The 14518-nt window shown below is 42.5% G+C and overlaps 1 protein-coding gene and 1 long non-coding RNA gene across 2 annotated transcripts in view; one reads left to right on the top strand and one right to left on the bottom strand.

Moving 5' to 3' along the window:
* LOC137499041 (uncharacterized) overlaps positions 1-14518 on the bottom strand; it is a 436606-nt gene that overhangs the window by 182592 nt on the left and 239496 nt on the right. The window contains exon 3 of the long non-coding RNA XR_011017986.1: positions 6847-6890. This is a non-coding gene — a long non-coding RNA (uncharacterized lncRNA). The remainder of the gene's footprint in view (positions 1-6846; positions 6891-14518) is intronic.
* Positions 9828-14518, top strand: part of LOC137498875 (uncharacterized) — a 37672-nt gene continuing 32981 nt past the window's right edge. Inside the window, exon 1 of the mRNA XM_068226542.1 lies at positions 9828-9937. Coding sequence (XP_068082643.1) covers positions 9828-9937 — 110 coding nt within the window. The remainder of the gene's footprint in view (positions 9938-14518) is intronic.

Here is a 14518-nt window from a genome sequence, read left to right as displayed (position 1 = left end):
AGAAGGCTTCTCAATAGGCCTACCTGAAATTAATCTATCTCACTCTTGGAGATTTTCTACATGTTCCCAGAGGAAATCTTGTATAATTCTAGATCCTGAAAGAAGGTCCTTTCACAACAGAACGTAACACTAATAGCGAAAGGAGGGAGGAAGTGGCACCTCTGAATACTGGGTATTATCAGTCCATTCACCGATTAAGTGTGTGACGCGATGTTACCTAGCAGCCGTGTAGGCTATGATTTGAAGCACTGATGGATGGCCATGCTTGAGAGACATAATGGACCGTACCAAAGAGTGAACCCAGGACTGAATTTGACACGAATGTTTTGTATTAAGGATACGTCCCAAGGTATGAACTATCGCGCTTCAGAGGGGACAGTTTTGCTTTTCACTTCCAGCAAACAAAGGAAGCGGTGGCTAGAGAGAAATGTAGTGTGGATGAGAAAGGGAGGGAGGAGACGCGCTGAGAAATCAGATCGAGTAAACTGTTGGACGGGAGGAATTTCTGCGGTTGGGAAAATTATACAATATCTGATATAAAACAATGTTGATTAATGGTCTCTGGACCAAAGTTGAGAGATTTGTCTTTTAACCGCGTCAATGACTCGACGTATCTCAGTTTCCATGAAACTAGAATTAACATAGTAATGGAAAAGGGAGCGTGACCTCAAGCTTTGTGTTATATGTGTACAGTGAGTTATATTTCTTTTAACTGACTTGACTATTTTCTTTCTCTTAAAAGAATAAACCATATGTCCATCCATGACGTCGAAATAGTTCTCATTCATAGTTATATGCTCTGATCCTGACCTTATAGAATAAGAATTGTATAATTAAGATAGCGAGGGTCTCCTGAACGTTCCACGATTCGAATACAAATTAGATACCCAGGCTTAATTTATGACAGGTAGAAGGGCATAATATAGAAAGCCACGAACCTGCTACGCAGGCGTAGCAGGGGGAGAGGTGATATTCCCACGTGGCGCGTCCCAGGTGGCGGATAGGGGGTCGTAACCGGCTTGCCGGCGGACTTGAGGGAAATAAAATACCTCTCGCGGACCAAACACACTACCCCCCTGCGGGTGGGGGACGCACATGTAGAATACACCCGCGGTATCCCCTGCCTGTCGTAATAGGCGACTACAAGGGGCGACCAAGGGATGATTGAATTATAAGCATGAACCTACTCTTGCTTCGTACCATCATGCGGGGAACACCATGGGTTGCATGTACTTGCGAGTAGTATCTCTAAATTGGTACGAAATAGGTTTGTGATTAGTTGCAGTAAAAAGCCTGGCCTGGTGGATTCAAGTACCCGTGCGTTGTACCCATGTGAGCAACACCGCGAGTCTGGGCGTAGCCTGTGAGTTGTACCGCTATATGAGCGGCACCGTGGGTCAGCGTTGTCTGTGATTGGTGCCCACTATGTGAGGAACACCACGGGAATACCGGCACCCGTGACTAGTACACCTAGGTGAGGAACCTTACCGGTTTGCGTTGGCTATGAGTGGCGCCACTGTGTGAGAAACACCATAGGTCTGCGTTCCCTGTACGAATTGCAATACTTGTGAGTAGTACCATCTTGTGTGGAACACCGTGAGTCTTCACTACTTTTGATCAGTACCCCAAAATGACAAATACCATGGTTCTACTTTACTCGCGACATGTACCATTCTGTGGGGCCTTAGACGTGAATTTAGCACCCATTCAGACATCAAGCATCATTGTGCTTTATAAATGGTCCCTTGGTCAGTAATACTCTAATTAACTACCTTCTTTTTGAGTCTGATCCACTGTTTTTTTTGTAGGGTTCATGTCCATCCATTTATTCTTCATGACATTTTTTTATTTTATTTTGGTCAGTGGATGAATTTGAATTTTTTGTTATTTCATTTCGTACCATTAGGGGCCGGTGACCTCGATGTTAAGCCACTTTAAACAACAAGCATCATCATCATCATCATCATCATCATCATCAATATAGAAAGTGTTTTTTTTATCAAAGAAGCCTCATCTCATCACACTCATGACAGTTTCATAGGCCCTGAGTCAGCCTCAACATTTTAATGCCCGGAACCACTAGAATTGATGTTACTCTACCTATAAGGTGTGATCAAAAAGTTTCCGTTTGAGGGCGTTGCTGCAGCGGACATGAAAAGTAGAGCGACTCCGATGCGGTTATATAAACACGAACATGTAGGCAAAGGGATTAGTGTGGCAGCCTTGTCGTGCCGAAGTGTGTGCGTTAAATGCGGCCACGTTCACTATGGCGTGAAATGCGTCCAAACAGGACCAACGTGCTGTTATTCTGTATTTGGCTGCCGAAGAACAAACACTGTGGACATCCATCGGAGAATGAACACTGTGCATGGGGCAGCATGTCTGTCGAAAACCACCATCGTGGAATGGTGCACCACGCGGGCGGTGGATGAGGCCTTTAGTCCTAATCTCTCCCCCATGCTATTATCACGCTTCCTGTCGGAGGAGGATGTGCAGCAGGCGGTTACGGACTTCTTTACGCAGCAAGACGCGGTGTTTTACCACACGGGGATCATCAACCTGGTGCGTCGATGCGACGGCGACTTTTTTGATCACCCCTTATACATTATGGAAGAATGAGCTAGACGACACTTCCTAGTGTCCATATTAGTTTGCATTCTTATCTATTACTCTCTAGCGTGCACCCCGATATCCCTGAACTGAGTTTCACGAAATTCTATTTAGCTATTTTCCCGTGCTGCAGCAGCAAACAGACAAACACACAAACAAGCAGAAAGACATTCGTGCTAACAAATATTCGAATGAATTTAGTCTCTGACTTTCTACACCTAATTCAAGATTAAAACTGTACTGAGGTGAGCATTTTAGGTGTACAGACAAACTTATATTTGTATTTACAATGGTGAATCATTTGAGGTTTATTTTGTTTTCATAATATTGATTGAAACTTTGCTATAGCTCATTCCACGTTAAGAAAACAGTATTGCTCTTATGGACCTACAAGGAGTGAACACACCCCCTCTGAGACACCCACAATTCGTCGTGATTGAGGGATATTATACTCTCCTTTGTAACGTATTATGAAAAAGAGATAAAAAGTATGAGATATGTTTGCCAGCGAGTTATTAAAATAACTACATAACTTTTTCATAAATGCATTCGTAGGGAGGAAGCACAATGGCAGGAACAGCCATCGCTTCGTTGCCTTCCTTCAGTTTCCTTCTTCTGTGTTGCTCTGGTACAAGCCTCCCTCACACTGCAGGTCACTTCTGTAGTGAAGTCATCTACAGTGTTCATTTGTTGCGTGTGTGTCTTTACGCTTTAAATCACTGCGTACTTGCCTCGTGTTTAGTGAGAGTTTGTTGAATATTTCATAGTATTTGTGTGTTCTATGATTTCCGTGCTGTACAGAAGTTATTACTGAAGATTTTGGTGTTGTGTGCAGCGATAAGTTCTGGCGTAACTTGTACTGATGAAAAAATCGCCGTGTGTTTCATTCGTTCTTGGTTTTGTTATCTGCCTATTCTTAAGCGCATTTTAATTATACCAATGTTTCCTTTACGACCGCCTTTTATATTTACTATTGTATTTCCTAGCGATACGACAGCACAACAGTACCCCGCGTCGCCTTGGGAAATTTATTAAATGCAATTAATTGCATCCCTCACCTCTCGAGCCCATAAAAATGGCAGTTTTCTATATTCTCGCCCAATTTCCCTTAAATTTTCAACGCTGAGGTTTCTTTATGTGTCGTAGTTTACGTCGGATTCTGTACAAACCAAAATTAGCCCTTATAACAGCCCATTCCCTTTAATTCATAAAAACAATTTCCAGCTTAGTTTCTTCCACTTTTTATCTTGAACTTAAATACTGAATTTCACAAATTTATGTGCTGCCGTTTTCCAGTAACGGTGTTGAAGGGAGCCGTTCGATATGCCAACCCTGTTATCATAAGAACAATACTGTTTTCTTAACATGGAATGAACCATAGTATATATTTATTAAGAAGCTACAATATCCTGTATAAGAGACGGAATACATAACCATACGTTTCTCTTCATAAAATATTACAATCGTTATTATGGAACTCGTCTGGGTGAAAGGTTTTAGCAATATCTCCCAGCGTATCCTCGTGCTTGGGGTAGTGTTAAGTAGGGGTGTAGATAAACTCTATGGAGAGAGATCTGAGTGGGAGGAATGCTACGGGGAACAAATTGTCAGTGTTATATCCGACGGAATATACAGTATATTCATTCTCTGTTGTACTGCTGAGAAGCTTTCATCTCCAACGTCTGTGAATTTAACAATCCTCATTCTGAATCACCCACTCCACTAACCTCTAATCTCCTTAATTAAGAAATTATACAAAGATGCTGATTATACGCTTCATTTCTCGAAGCTCTCACATTTCGATGGTCCGGCGCTACAGAGAACCGAGTGATATTAATATAATTTCTTAGAAAACTGAGAAAAAATTGGCACACTCCTTCGACTTCTTTTTTACTTACGGTATGAATATATTTCACAGCTGAAGTTCCAGAAGAAGGATTTTCTTACATTTTACACACAACAGAAGATGTGGAGCACTTCGATTTGTTATGATTCATGTTTTTAAAGTTAGAACCACAATCTGTCCCTTTCAAGGCATAAATCACACCCTGGGGTCACACATAAACCACGCAATTACCACAATTTAATTATTTTAAAAATTATGTTGAAACTGTATGTTATCTTTTTATCGATCCGAAGTATAAAGTTAAAATATTTTCCCTATATAGTATCAGTTTGTACAGTATTCTTTTAGTAATTAACTTACTCCTTTCATATTTACCCCGTCACATTAGAACTATTTATTGATAACATTATTTTCAAAATTTCTTTTTACAGATGAATATCGGGACAAAAAAGTATATTATAGACATGATACAGACCTTTCGGCATATGCTGTATCAAGAAAATAAAGTGAAAATCTTTACGTTTTGCAGAGAACTTTGCTCTGCATCTGTAGAAGAAAATCTCGACTCTTCACAAGGAAGACATCTCCAAGAATGAAGTTTGAATTTAGAAGTGGAAATGGTACGTTCATTCGTCACCAGATGGCTCACCGCACGCGGTACAGCGCTAGCATTGGAAGTGGGAGCTGACGGAACCATCAGAATCAGTCTGAGAGGGGGTCGCATAACATAACAGGTATACACACATATGAAGAATGACACTGACACAAACCTGGAATGAAACATCTGGTGATGAGATGAAATAAGAATAGTGAAGTGACGGGCAAGGGAACTACTTATGTAAATCCTCAATGGCTCGATCATCTGGGAGCACGAGTACCAATGGACCGGCATGTTTGGCCTATGTATACCTTGATGCAAGTACAGGGATTTCGTATGCCCCAGGATGTCCTTGGTTCTACCTAGACTCTGGACTATTTTGTTGACGGTGCCAAACACGGTTTTTTATATGGTGTTTGCGGAGGACCTTGGCAATTTGATCTGTGGTGTTGTGAATGTAAGACAGGTAGGCAGTTCCCTTCACTTGTTCTTTGACGGTCCCTCGGTAGCACCATATACGTTTTTTCCTTTTTATTCTTGTATCCTGAATTTATGTAAAGGATTAGTTAGCCACTTGTGACCATTCTCACTGCAGACTACTATCCAAAATATGGGTTTTTCGTCATCAATGGATTCCCCTTTAAACTTGTCCTCGACATCTTCAATTTTTACATATTCGCTATCATAGCTCTCGCTGTGGATCTGTGGTAGAGTGTCGGCCTCCAGATCCCAAGGTAGTATGTTCAAACTCGGAAGAGGTAGTAGGATTTTTGAAGGGCGTAGAAAAGTCCATTCGACATTCCATGTCGTAAGATGTCAGTGTGGGAAAGATCTCCGGTGACGCATTTGACGTTTACATCACGTGAATTATCGGAATATAGACACTGGTGACCTGACTATCACCCTCAGTTAGGCCAGAGGCCACTAATGAAGTATCTTGAGATCCCCTCCTCTACACAATAGCAGGGAAGTATCTATTCAAATGGTGACCACATCCAGTATTGCTTCAGATATTTCACATTATTCGTTGTATCAACGTGACCACACCGCTGGATCAGTTTCTCTGCCATTATGTAGAGTAAAACTAAACGTTGGGCAGATTGAATGACGTCAAATCAAAATGGTTACAAAATGGTAGCATAGACCAACCGACGATCATAGTTCATTCGTCCGTAGCCTCGCCTATCAATTAATTACCTTCAGGGTATTCAGTTTACCCACGTACATTATTCACGCCCACTCACGTCCTTTTAGCACCACGTTCAATCACCTTGTTTCTTTCTAAACCTGGCTTACAGGATTTCAGTGTATTCTAGTAGCGTGGCACCGAGCGATTTGGCGGTGCGGTTAGAGTTGCGAAGTTGTGAGCTTGCATTTGTGAAATGGTGGGTTAAAATCTCAACGTCGTCCGTCTCCCCTCAAGATCTTTTTCCGTGATTTCCAATTTTCACATCAGATAAATACTGGAGCTGTACTTTATTTAAGGCCATGGCCGCTACCTTTTCAAACCTAGCCGTTTCCCTTGTTTGCGTCACCGAAACCTTCGATGTGTTAGTGCGACCATTTGCAAAACTAACTAACTAATTAACTAACTAAATAAATAAATTAGTGGTAGCATGGTCAAGCCATCGATATTAATATCCATATCTTATAACTACAATATGAGGGTGTTTTGCTGGTGAGACCTTGTGTTTGCATTGCACTCAAGTTTAAATTAAGTATAAACAAATTCACGAGCTTAAGCCTAAAGAGCTTTAATGTTTTAAAAGTAAGTAATCACTCATTAACTTACCTTTTATTCCTTGCGCCCCTTGCTATGTCAAGATGTCTTCTGTTCTGAAAAGAGAGAATGAAGTTCGTTACAGGAGATCTAGCTGCGGATTAAGGAACATACTAACTCCTAAAACCATAAAACCATGAATATTCAACACGCAGTAAGATGTACCACCGTTGTATGTAATACAAACCCAAACTTAGCATAACAAAGCGCAATTTCTTGTACTTCATTCCAAAATTCTTTAATGTCCTTCCCGGTTCTTTACAAACTAGTTCATTAGGTCAGAAAATGAGTCTGAAGTGTCTTAAATCCTTTGTCAGGGATAATAAAACTGTTATGGAAGAAATAACTAAATGAGAATATCACGTCACCATATCCAATTTCTATTCAATGCTCCAGCATGTGCTGTTGATCGTATCCGTCATTCACTTATACCCATACTCGTACTTCAGACATCATTTTAAAATATATTTCTCTCTATGTAATTAATATTCTAAATTACCACACACAAGGTTTCATCTTACGTGGTATTTTACTGATATCTACTCGACTCTGTTGATGATAATGATGATGATGCTTGTTGTTTTAAGGGGCCTAACATCGAAGGTCATCGGCCCCTCTGTTGAGGTTGGTGTGATTTTGTATAATAATAATAATAATAATAATAATAATAATAATAATAATAATAATAATAATAATAATAATTTATTTAATGTGTGCAAGAGATAGTTGTTACAAGTTCAATTTATTTTAAGTATTAATATGTTAATAATAATACTACTACTTCTGTAATATATGTGGTTTAGTTACAAGATTAATATTTCTCAAGTAATAATGTTATTAGAAGAGTTATATATATATAAAACAGAGTCCTGTAAATATGTAAACGACATGATGAATGAATAAATACTACTACTACTATTACTACTACTACTACTACTACTACTACTACTACTACTACTAAGAAGTAGTTAGTAGGACGCAAAATTAAGAACTATGAGTATACTAACAACAGAATTTAGTAGCCAGTGTAAAACATATTGATTGATTTGGAATAGTCATAACATATTAATTATTTCACTTTTGATATCCTCTGGCCAACTGCTTCACCGGTCCACGTCCGCCTCTCATGGAATTTATATTCACAAACCCCTTATTATTGTGCTTCTGTATAGGTTAACAACTGGTACCTCAAAGAGCCGCCTATAAGTGAGTTGGAGGGGAAGTGTTGAAAGGGGAGCTGCCAGTTTTCTTTGCTTAGTGCAGCTAATAATAACTACTCATAGACTTGTGGCAGGAACCGATTGGTGCGTCAAAAATACAGTTTCCAGCATTTCCTGTGAGGGGCATTACGTCTGTTCATTAACAAGAGTCAAGGCCGTGCACTTAAGATCGCGTACCTGTGAGCTTGCATCCTGGGATAGTGGTTTCGAACCCCAATGTCGGCAGCCCTCAAGATTGTTTCCCGTGGTTTCCCATTTTCACACCTTTAAAATTCTGGGGCTGTACCTTAATTAAGGCCACGGTCGCTTTCTTCCCACTCCTACGCCTTTCCTATACGATCGTCGCCATAAGACTTATCTGTGTCGGTGCGACGTAAAGCAAATAGCAAAAATACAAAAATTAAAGAACAACGGTCAATCCCACGTTAGTCTTATACATATTTTGCGGGCCATTTTTATTTCTTCCACTCTGTATACGGCTGATTATTTGAAACGCTAAAAGTCTTCAACTAAATCAAAATGATTCGAAAAAATATAATTTTGAAAGTTCCACGGTATCATGTTTAGTCTTACCTAGTGATGATGGGCGCTTAATATCACTGAGTAAAAAAATTCGCAAGTTAAGTACTGTGCAGAGTCAAGCCGAAATCCACCAAGAAACATTTGGACGTTGTTCAGGGATCCCTTCTAAATATATTGGTATAAGGGACCCGTGGTCTTCGGTGGCTCGGCACAAATAAATTGCATTTCGTTTGATTTGTTTTTTCCGTTAGCTTTTTTCTTGTTTTGTACTGAAGATAATAAATATTATATTTGTAATATTGAAAGATGCGACTGACAGTTCCTAGAGGGAGGTCTCTTTACTGCCTGCTTGGGTGCGGAGAAGGGTGCAGGTGGTATGGTTGCCACGGCAACGAGGGGCAACCCACTGCGGTTGCCATGGAGATAAGCCTGATTACCGGCTCATATTGCTTGGAGTTGCCAAATATCTCAGTTCTGAGTGACGTACAACAGAAAACAGCGGTCTGAACGAACCAACCAATGAGCCAGAAGTGAAGGAGAAAGGAATGCAGACATGTAGTAACAACATGCAACGGCTCTTCCATCCAGTCCTATCCGTCAAAATGCTTCTTTTAATATTACGAGGATAGTTTTTGACCAACGCCGAGGTGTCGGAATTTTTCCCTCAGAAGTTCTTTAACGTGCCGAAAGCCAACGATGCCATGATCATGGTTGCCGAAATTCTAAATAATATCTGTAAGTGAACAGTTCTGCATTTGTTACGAAACGTACTGCACAGTACAGTCACAGAAAAGATAACACTGCGGCAAAAGTGTACCTGTTTTGTCGTGTGTGTTTTGTGTCGTATGTACAGAGGCTTGTACCCAGGCCTCACGGCCCGACAGCGCCTCCTTCACGATGCAGACATCGATGTGCCCTCCACAGGGAATGCACTAAGATACCAGCAACGCCGCCACTAGCCAGGAAGAAGGAGATGTCGGCACTGCAGCAGGGCAACCCGCGGACACTGCCGACGTCAACCAGCAAAGAGCACCACCTGCCACCAAGGGAAGGGTCACTACGCTCGGGACCTCTGACGTCACAGATGCCAGTCAGGAGAGAGAAGCCGGCACATCAGCGAGACCACGCACCAACCCACAGTCACCAGACCCGGAGGTAGGCCGAAACCAGGAAGAAACTCCTTCCCCCGCCGAGAAAAAACTGCCACCGCCAGGAAGAAGAAGTCGCCCCCGGACCAGGAAGAAGAAACAGATGTCGACCAACCAGGAGACGGCCACCCACCGCAGCCCAGAGCTGCTCCCAGGAGAGCAGTTAATCGAGGAACCAATCAGAAGAGGACCCCAACGGGTTGCGGCAGTCAGGTGAGACCGAAATGTCCCGCTCATCAACTATTACAGCGTTTCCATGTTTGAGGTGGGTCCACCGTCAGGATAGGCGTGGGCTCCTAATGATGTGCAACCTTTTAGGGGGTGATCACCATTACCCGGCCTGCGCAGCACTTACGGAGGCGCCAGTGTGCGCTGAGGGCTACCCGGCCTCTCATCGCTGGTGCCTGGTCTACAGGGCCATGGCCCGGGTAGAGAGGAAAGAGGCCCGGCGTCATGTCTCACTTCCATCCAGTACGTCCCCGCTTCGGCGAGGTTGACCTCAATCTCCGGGATTGGAGACTGGGTACGAGGGACCCCAAGGGATTCGAGCTGTGCGACAGGCCTTAGGGCTTATTGCAGCACGGCTCGACAACCGGCAAGGCCCGCGCTAGTCATGGTAGTGCCCAGAAGGACTGATGACAGAACCTTACCGGCCAAAGTTCTAAGCTATTTCACATAGGAGGTTTTGTCCCGGCAGCGACGATGTATAGTGCATAATTGAATCTTTTGTATCTACGGGCATTTTTACAGTGTTTGAGTGTATACTGACAAACTCGTATTTTACAACATTGCTTTAATTATGACCATTATTAAAAAAACATTTCGGAAGATAGAATACAGTACATACACTAGTGAAACAAGAAACATACCTCTTTTAATACCTTTGGAAAATATTCGTTTGTCTCTTCTGTTCTTTATTGTTAACCTTCTTTTCTTTCAGATACTCTTCAACAACATTTATTGCTGTGAGAAACATTTTCATTTATATTCGACTGACTCTGTATGTAGGTTCGAAACCACGCAGCCAAGATTAGTAAATGGAGCTTGTCATCCACGACTTGCGGTCTTGCTTTCGTACATGACGGGTAACGAATTCATACTCAAAAAACAACGAGGCTTCACCGATTTTCTGATGACTAGAAGTTTTAGTTTTTCGGTTCCCGTCATAATAGCTCCCAGCATCACTGTAACCCTTTCTTTGCTTATTAACTGTTCCACAAAAACCACAAATGACGTATTACACAGTCAGTGTTGTACACAATTCGAGTTAGAGAGTATTTTTTGCTTCAATGGGGGAACTGTTTGCTTCGAGAAATACGTGTAACCGAATTTCGAGTAATAGAGGAGTAAATACACGTTAAGAACAGGACAAACGGCCAGGAAATCGAAGTTACTTCGAGATACTGAAAATTCGATTAATGGAGAATCGAGATATCGAAGTTCGTCTGTAATAGCGGTTAATCCTACTTTTTTTGCTAGATGCATTACGTCGCACCGACACAGATAGGTCTTATGGCGACGATGGGACAGGGAAGGGCTAGGAATGGGAAGGAAGCAGCCGTGGCCTTAATTAAGGTACAGCCCCAGCATTTGCCTAGTGTGAAAATGGAAAACCACGGAAAACCATCTTCAGGGCTGCCGACAGTGGGGTTCGAACCTACTATATCCCGATTACTGGATACTGGCCGCACTTAAGCGACTGCAGCTATCGAGCTCGGTGGTTAATCCTAAAACAACGTATTTTCATGTAAATTTTAAAAATATAAGTGGTTATTACAACCCTCGCCACAAGTTAAGAAGTAATGGCACACGCTGTATTCTACACTTAATGTAATATGCAGTCTTCCCAGAAACCTCGCCCTGTTATAATAAGTGGGACGTGTGCTGCAGGTTAGCTCGTACGGCTATGGAGGGGTGAATTAGTTCTGCTTCCTTGCTTCCACGTTCCGACCGCGGAGCAACAGGAAAGGGGAGGTGAAAGTGGAGAGAGAGAGAAAGAACGACTGCCGTCAGCTAACGAGGAACTCCCGCCACGAAGGAGAGAGATTCTCGGGTAGAACACGTGGTGCTCTCCACCAATCTGCTGGCTTTACGACACTGCAAACTAAATCTTCATTCCTTCTCTCGTATTTCTTACCGTTTTGTTCCATATAGGGCCAGGTGACTTTGGCATCACAAACCGACATTTTTCATTAATCTATTAAAACACAATCATAAAATACACAAATCTCCCTTCAACACCAAAATATATAGCGGTAATCAATGCAAAAATAATAAAATAAACTCTGGAACATAAGTAGATTCCAGAATACAATATACCATGTTGACTATCAGCATACAAATATAGAGTATAAACTGCTCTAAGAAATGATAATAGCATCAACGTAAATATATTTATTCATTATCAAGCAGGATCATGTGAGCAGATTCTCAACCTGAAGAAAATTATTGAATAAGCTCTAGAATTTTATGTCCCAGTCTTGATGCTTCCTCGTCTACAAGAAGGTCTTCGAATACGTTGATTGGGAAAAGTTGTGGCACGTGTTAGGTGAATTTGGTGTCCCACCTCAACTTATTTCACTGGTGAAATGTCTGTATTACTGTAACATTACAGATATGAGGTACATCGTAGAAGAAAAAATAACAATAATAATAAAAATGAAATGGCGTATGGCTCTTACTGCCGATATTGTTTGAAGACAAGTTCGGCTTGCCAGATCTAGGTCTTTTGATTTGACCCCGTAAACGAACCACGCGTCATGATGAGGATGGAACGATGATCAAAACGACACATACAGCCAGTCCCCGTACCAGAGGAATTAACCAATTATGGTTAAAATTTCCCTACCCTGACGGCAATCGAACTGGGGACACCTGTGTCCAAAGGCCAGCACGCCAACCATTTAACCATGGAGCTGGACAAGGTAGATTGTGAGATCTCAGAATACGTCAATTAATGTTGTCTAGTAGTAGTCTTCTTTCTAGGAATTGTGAATGCTTTCTTCTGCTTCCGCCAGCCCCGTGGTGTAGGGGTAGCGTGCCTGCCTCTTACCCGGAGGCCCCGGGTTCGATTCCCGGCCAGGTCAGGGATTTTTACCTGGACCTGAGGGCTGGTTTAAGGTCCACTCAGCCTACGTGATTAGAATTGAGGAGCTATCTGACGGTGAGATGGCGGCCCCGGTCTAGAAAGCCAAGAATAACGGCCGAGAGGATTCGTCGTGCTGACCACACGACACCTCGTAATCTTCAGGCCTTCGGGCTGAGCAGCGGTCGCTTGGTAGGCCAAGGCCCTCCAAGGGCTGTAGTGCCATGGGTTTTTTTTTCTTCTGCTTCCTTCCGCCTTTGTTCGGGATCTTTTCTTTCTTTTTTTCTTGAGGTAAAACTTTCGATAGATATGCCGGAATGTTTTCGAAAGTTGTGTGTATGACATTAGTTAATTTTAGCCGATCACGCTTCATAGTTAGCACAGAACTATCAGATCTTGTCATCGAATCTTCCCGCACTATGTACCTTTCATAAAAATATTTGATGCATGCCTTTGACTAATTAGAAAATTTATAATTACCCCTGTGGACAGCTCTAAGGTCTATTTGAGATTTAGTGGGATCGTTAGGAAACGAAAATACACTGACGGGATTTCTAGTATCATAGTTACCTTTGCAACCTGGGACGCAAGAAGTAGACGGCATATTTAGTCACTGTCGTGTAATACACACTCAAATTTAACGATATATCACATCACTAGGTCAAGAAATAATTGACCACGTCAAGAACAGGAAGAATTTATCAAAGGAGCAACACGCAAATAGCCAAGATTGCTGACACGAAATGAAAGGGCATTAATCAAAGGGCTCGCTTGCACCATCCACACTATACTGCTAATAATAAGAGTTGGTGTATGACATTTCTTAGAGGGAGGTCTGTTTACTGCCTGCCGAGGCGGGATAAAGGGAGTGGTTGTGTGCTTGCCATGGAAACGAGGGTGGGGCGACTGCGGTTGCCATGGAGATAAAATTTCAGGGCAGCTCGTCTTTCTGGGAGTTGCCAAACCTGTCACTGTCAGTGATAAGAACCTGATTGTTTGTATAAGAGTGATCGCAAATGGGACGACACCGCCTGGCCAGGTAGTCTACAACAGATCACAGCGGTCAGAATGAAGGAGGGAACAAGTGAGGCAAATGCTGGGACTACTTTAATTAAGGCCACGGGCGCTTCCTGCCCATTCCTAGCTCTTTCCTATCCCATCACCTCCATAAGACCTGACTGTGTCACTGCACGTAAAGGAAATTGTGAAAGAAAAAAGAAACTATACTGCTAATAATAAGAGTTGGTGTATGACATTTCTTAGAGGGAGGTCCGTTTACTGCCTGCCGAGGCAGGATAAAGGGAGTGGCTGTGTGGTTGCCATGGAAACGAGGGTGGGGCGACAGCGGTTGCCATGGAGATAAAACTTCAGGGCAGCTCGTCTTGCTGGGAGTTGCAAAACCTGTCAGTGCCTCTGATAAGAACCTGATTGTTTGTATAAGAGTGATCGCAAATGGGACGACACCGCCTGGCCAGGTAGTCCACAGCAGATCACAGCGGTCAGAATGAAGGAGGGAACAACTGTGCCGGAATCGAGGGGTAAGAGCATGTAGAAAGGAATGCTGGAATGTGGCAACATCGTGAAATGGCACGTGCAGTGCTCCTCCCTCCAACCTTACCTGTCAGACGCCAACTTTAGTTAAGTCTAGTATAGTGACGTAGCATATCAGGTGGTGGGGAAGCAGCACGGCCTATATATCTAGTATGACC

The sequence above is a fragment of the Anabrus simplex genome, chromosome 3, assembly GCF_040414725.1.
Source record: "Anabrus simplex isolate iqAnaSimp1 chromosome 3, ASM4041472v1, whole genome shotgun sequence".
NCBI classification, from domain to species: domain Eukaryota; kingdom Metazoa; phylum Arthropoda; class Insecta; order Orthoptera; family Tettigoniidae; genus Anabrus; species Anabrus simplex.
Note: the sequence above shows the minus strand (reverse complement) of the source record. Positions and strands in the feature narration are given on the sequence as shown.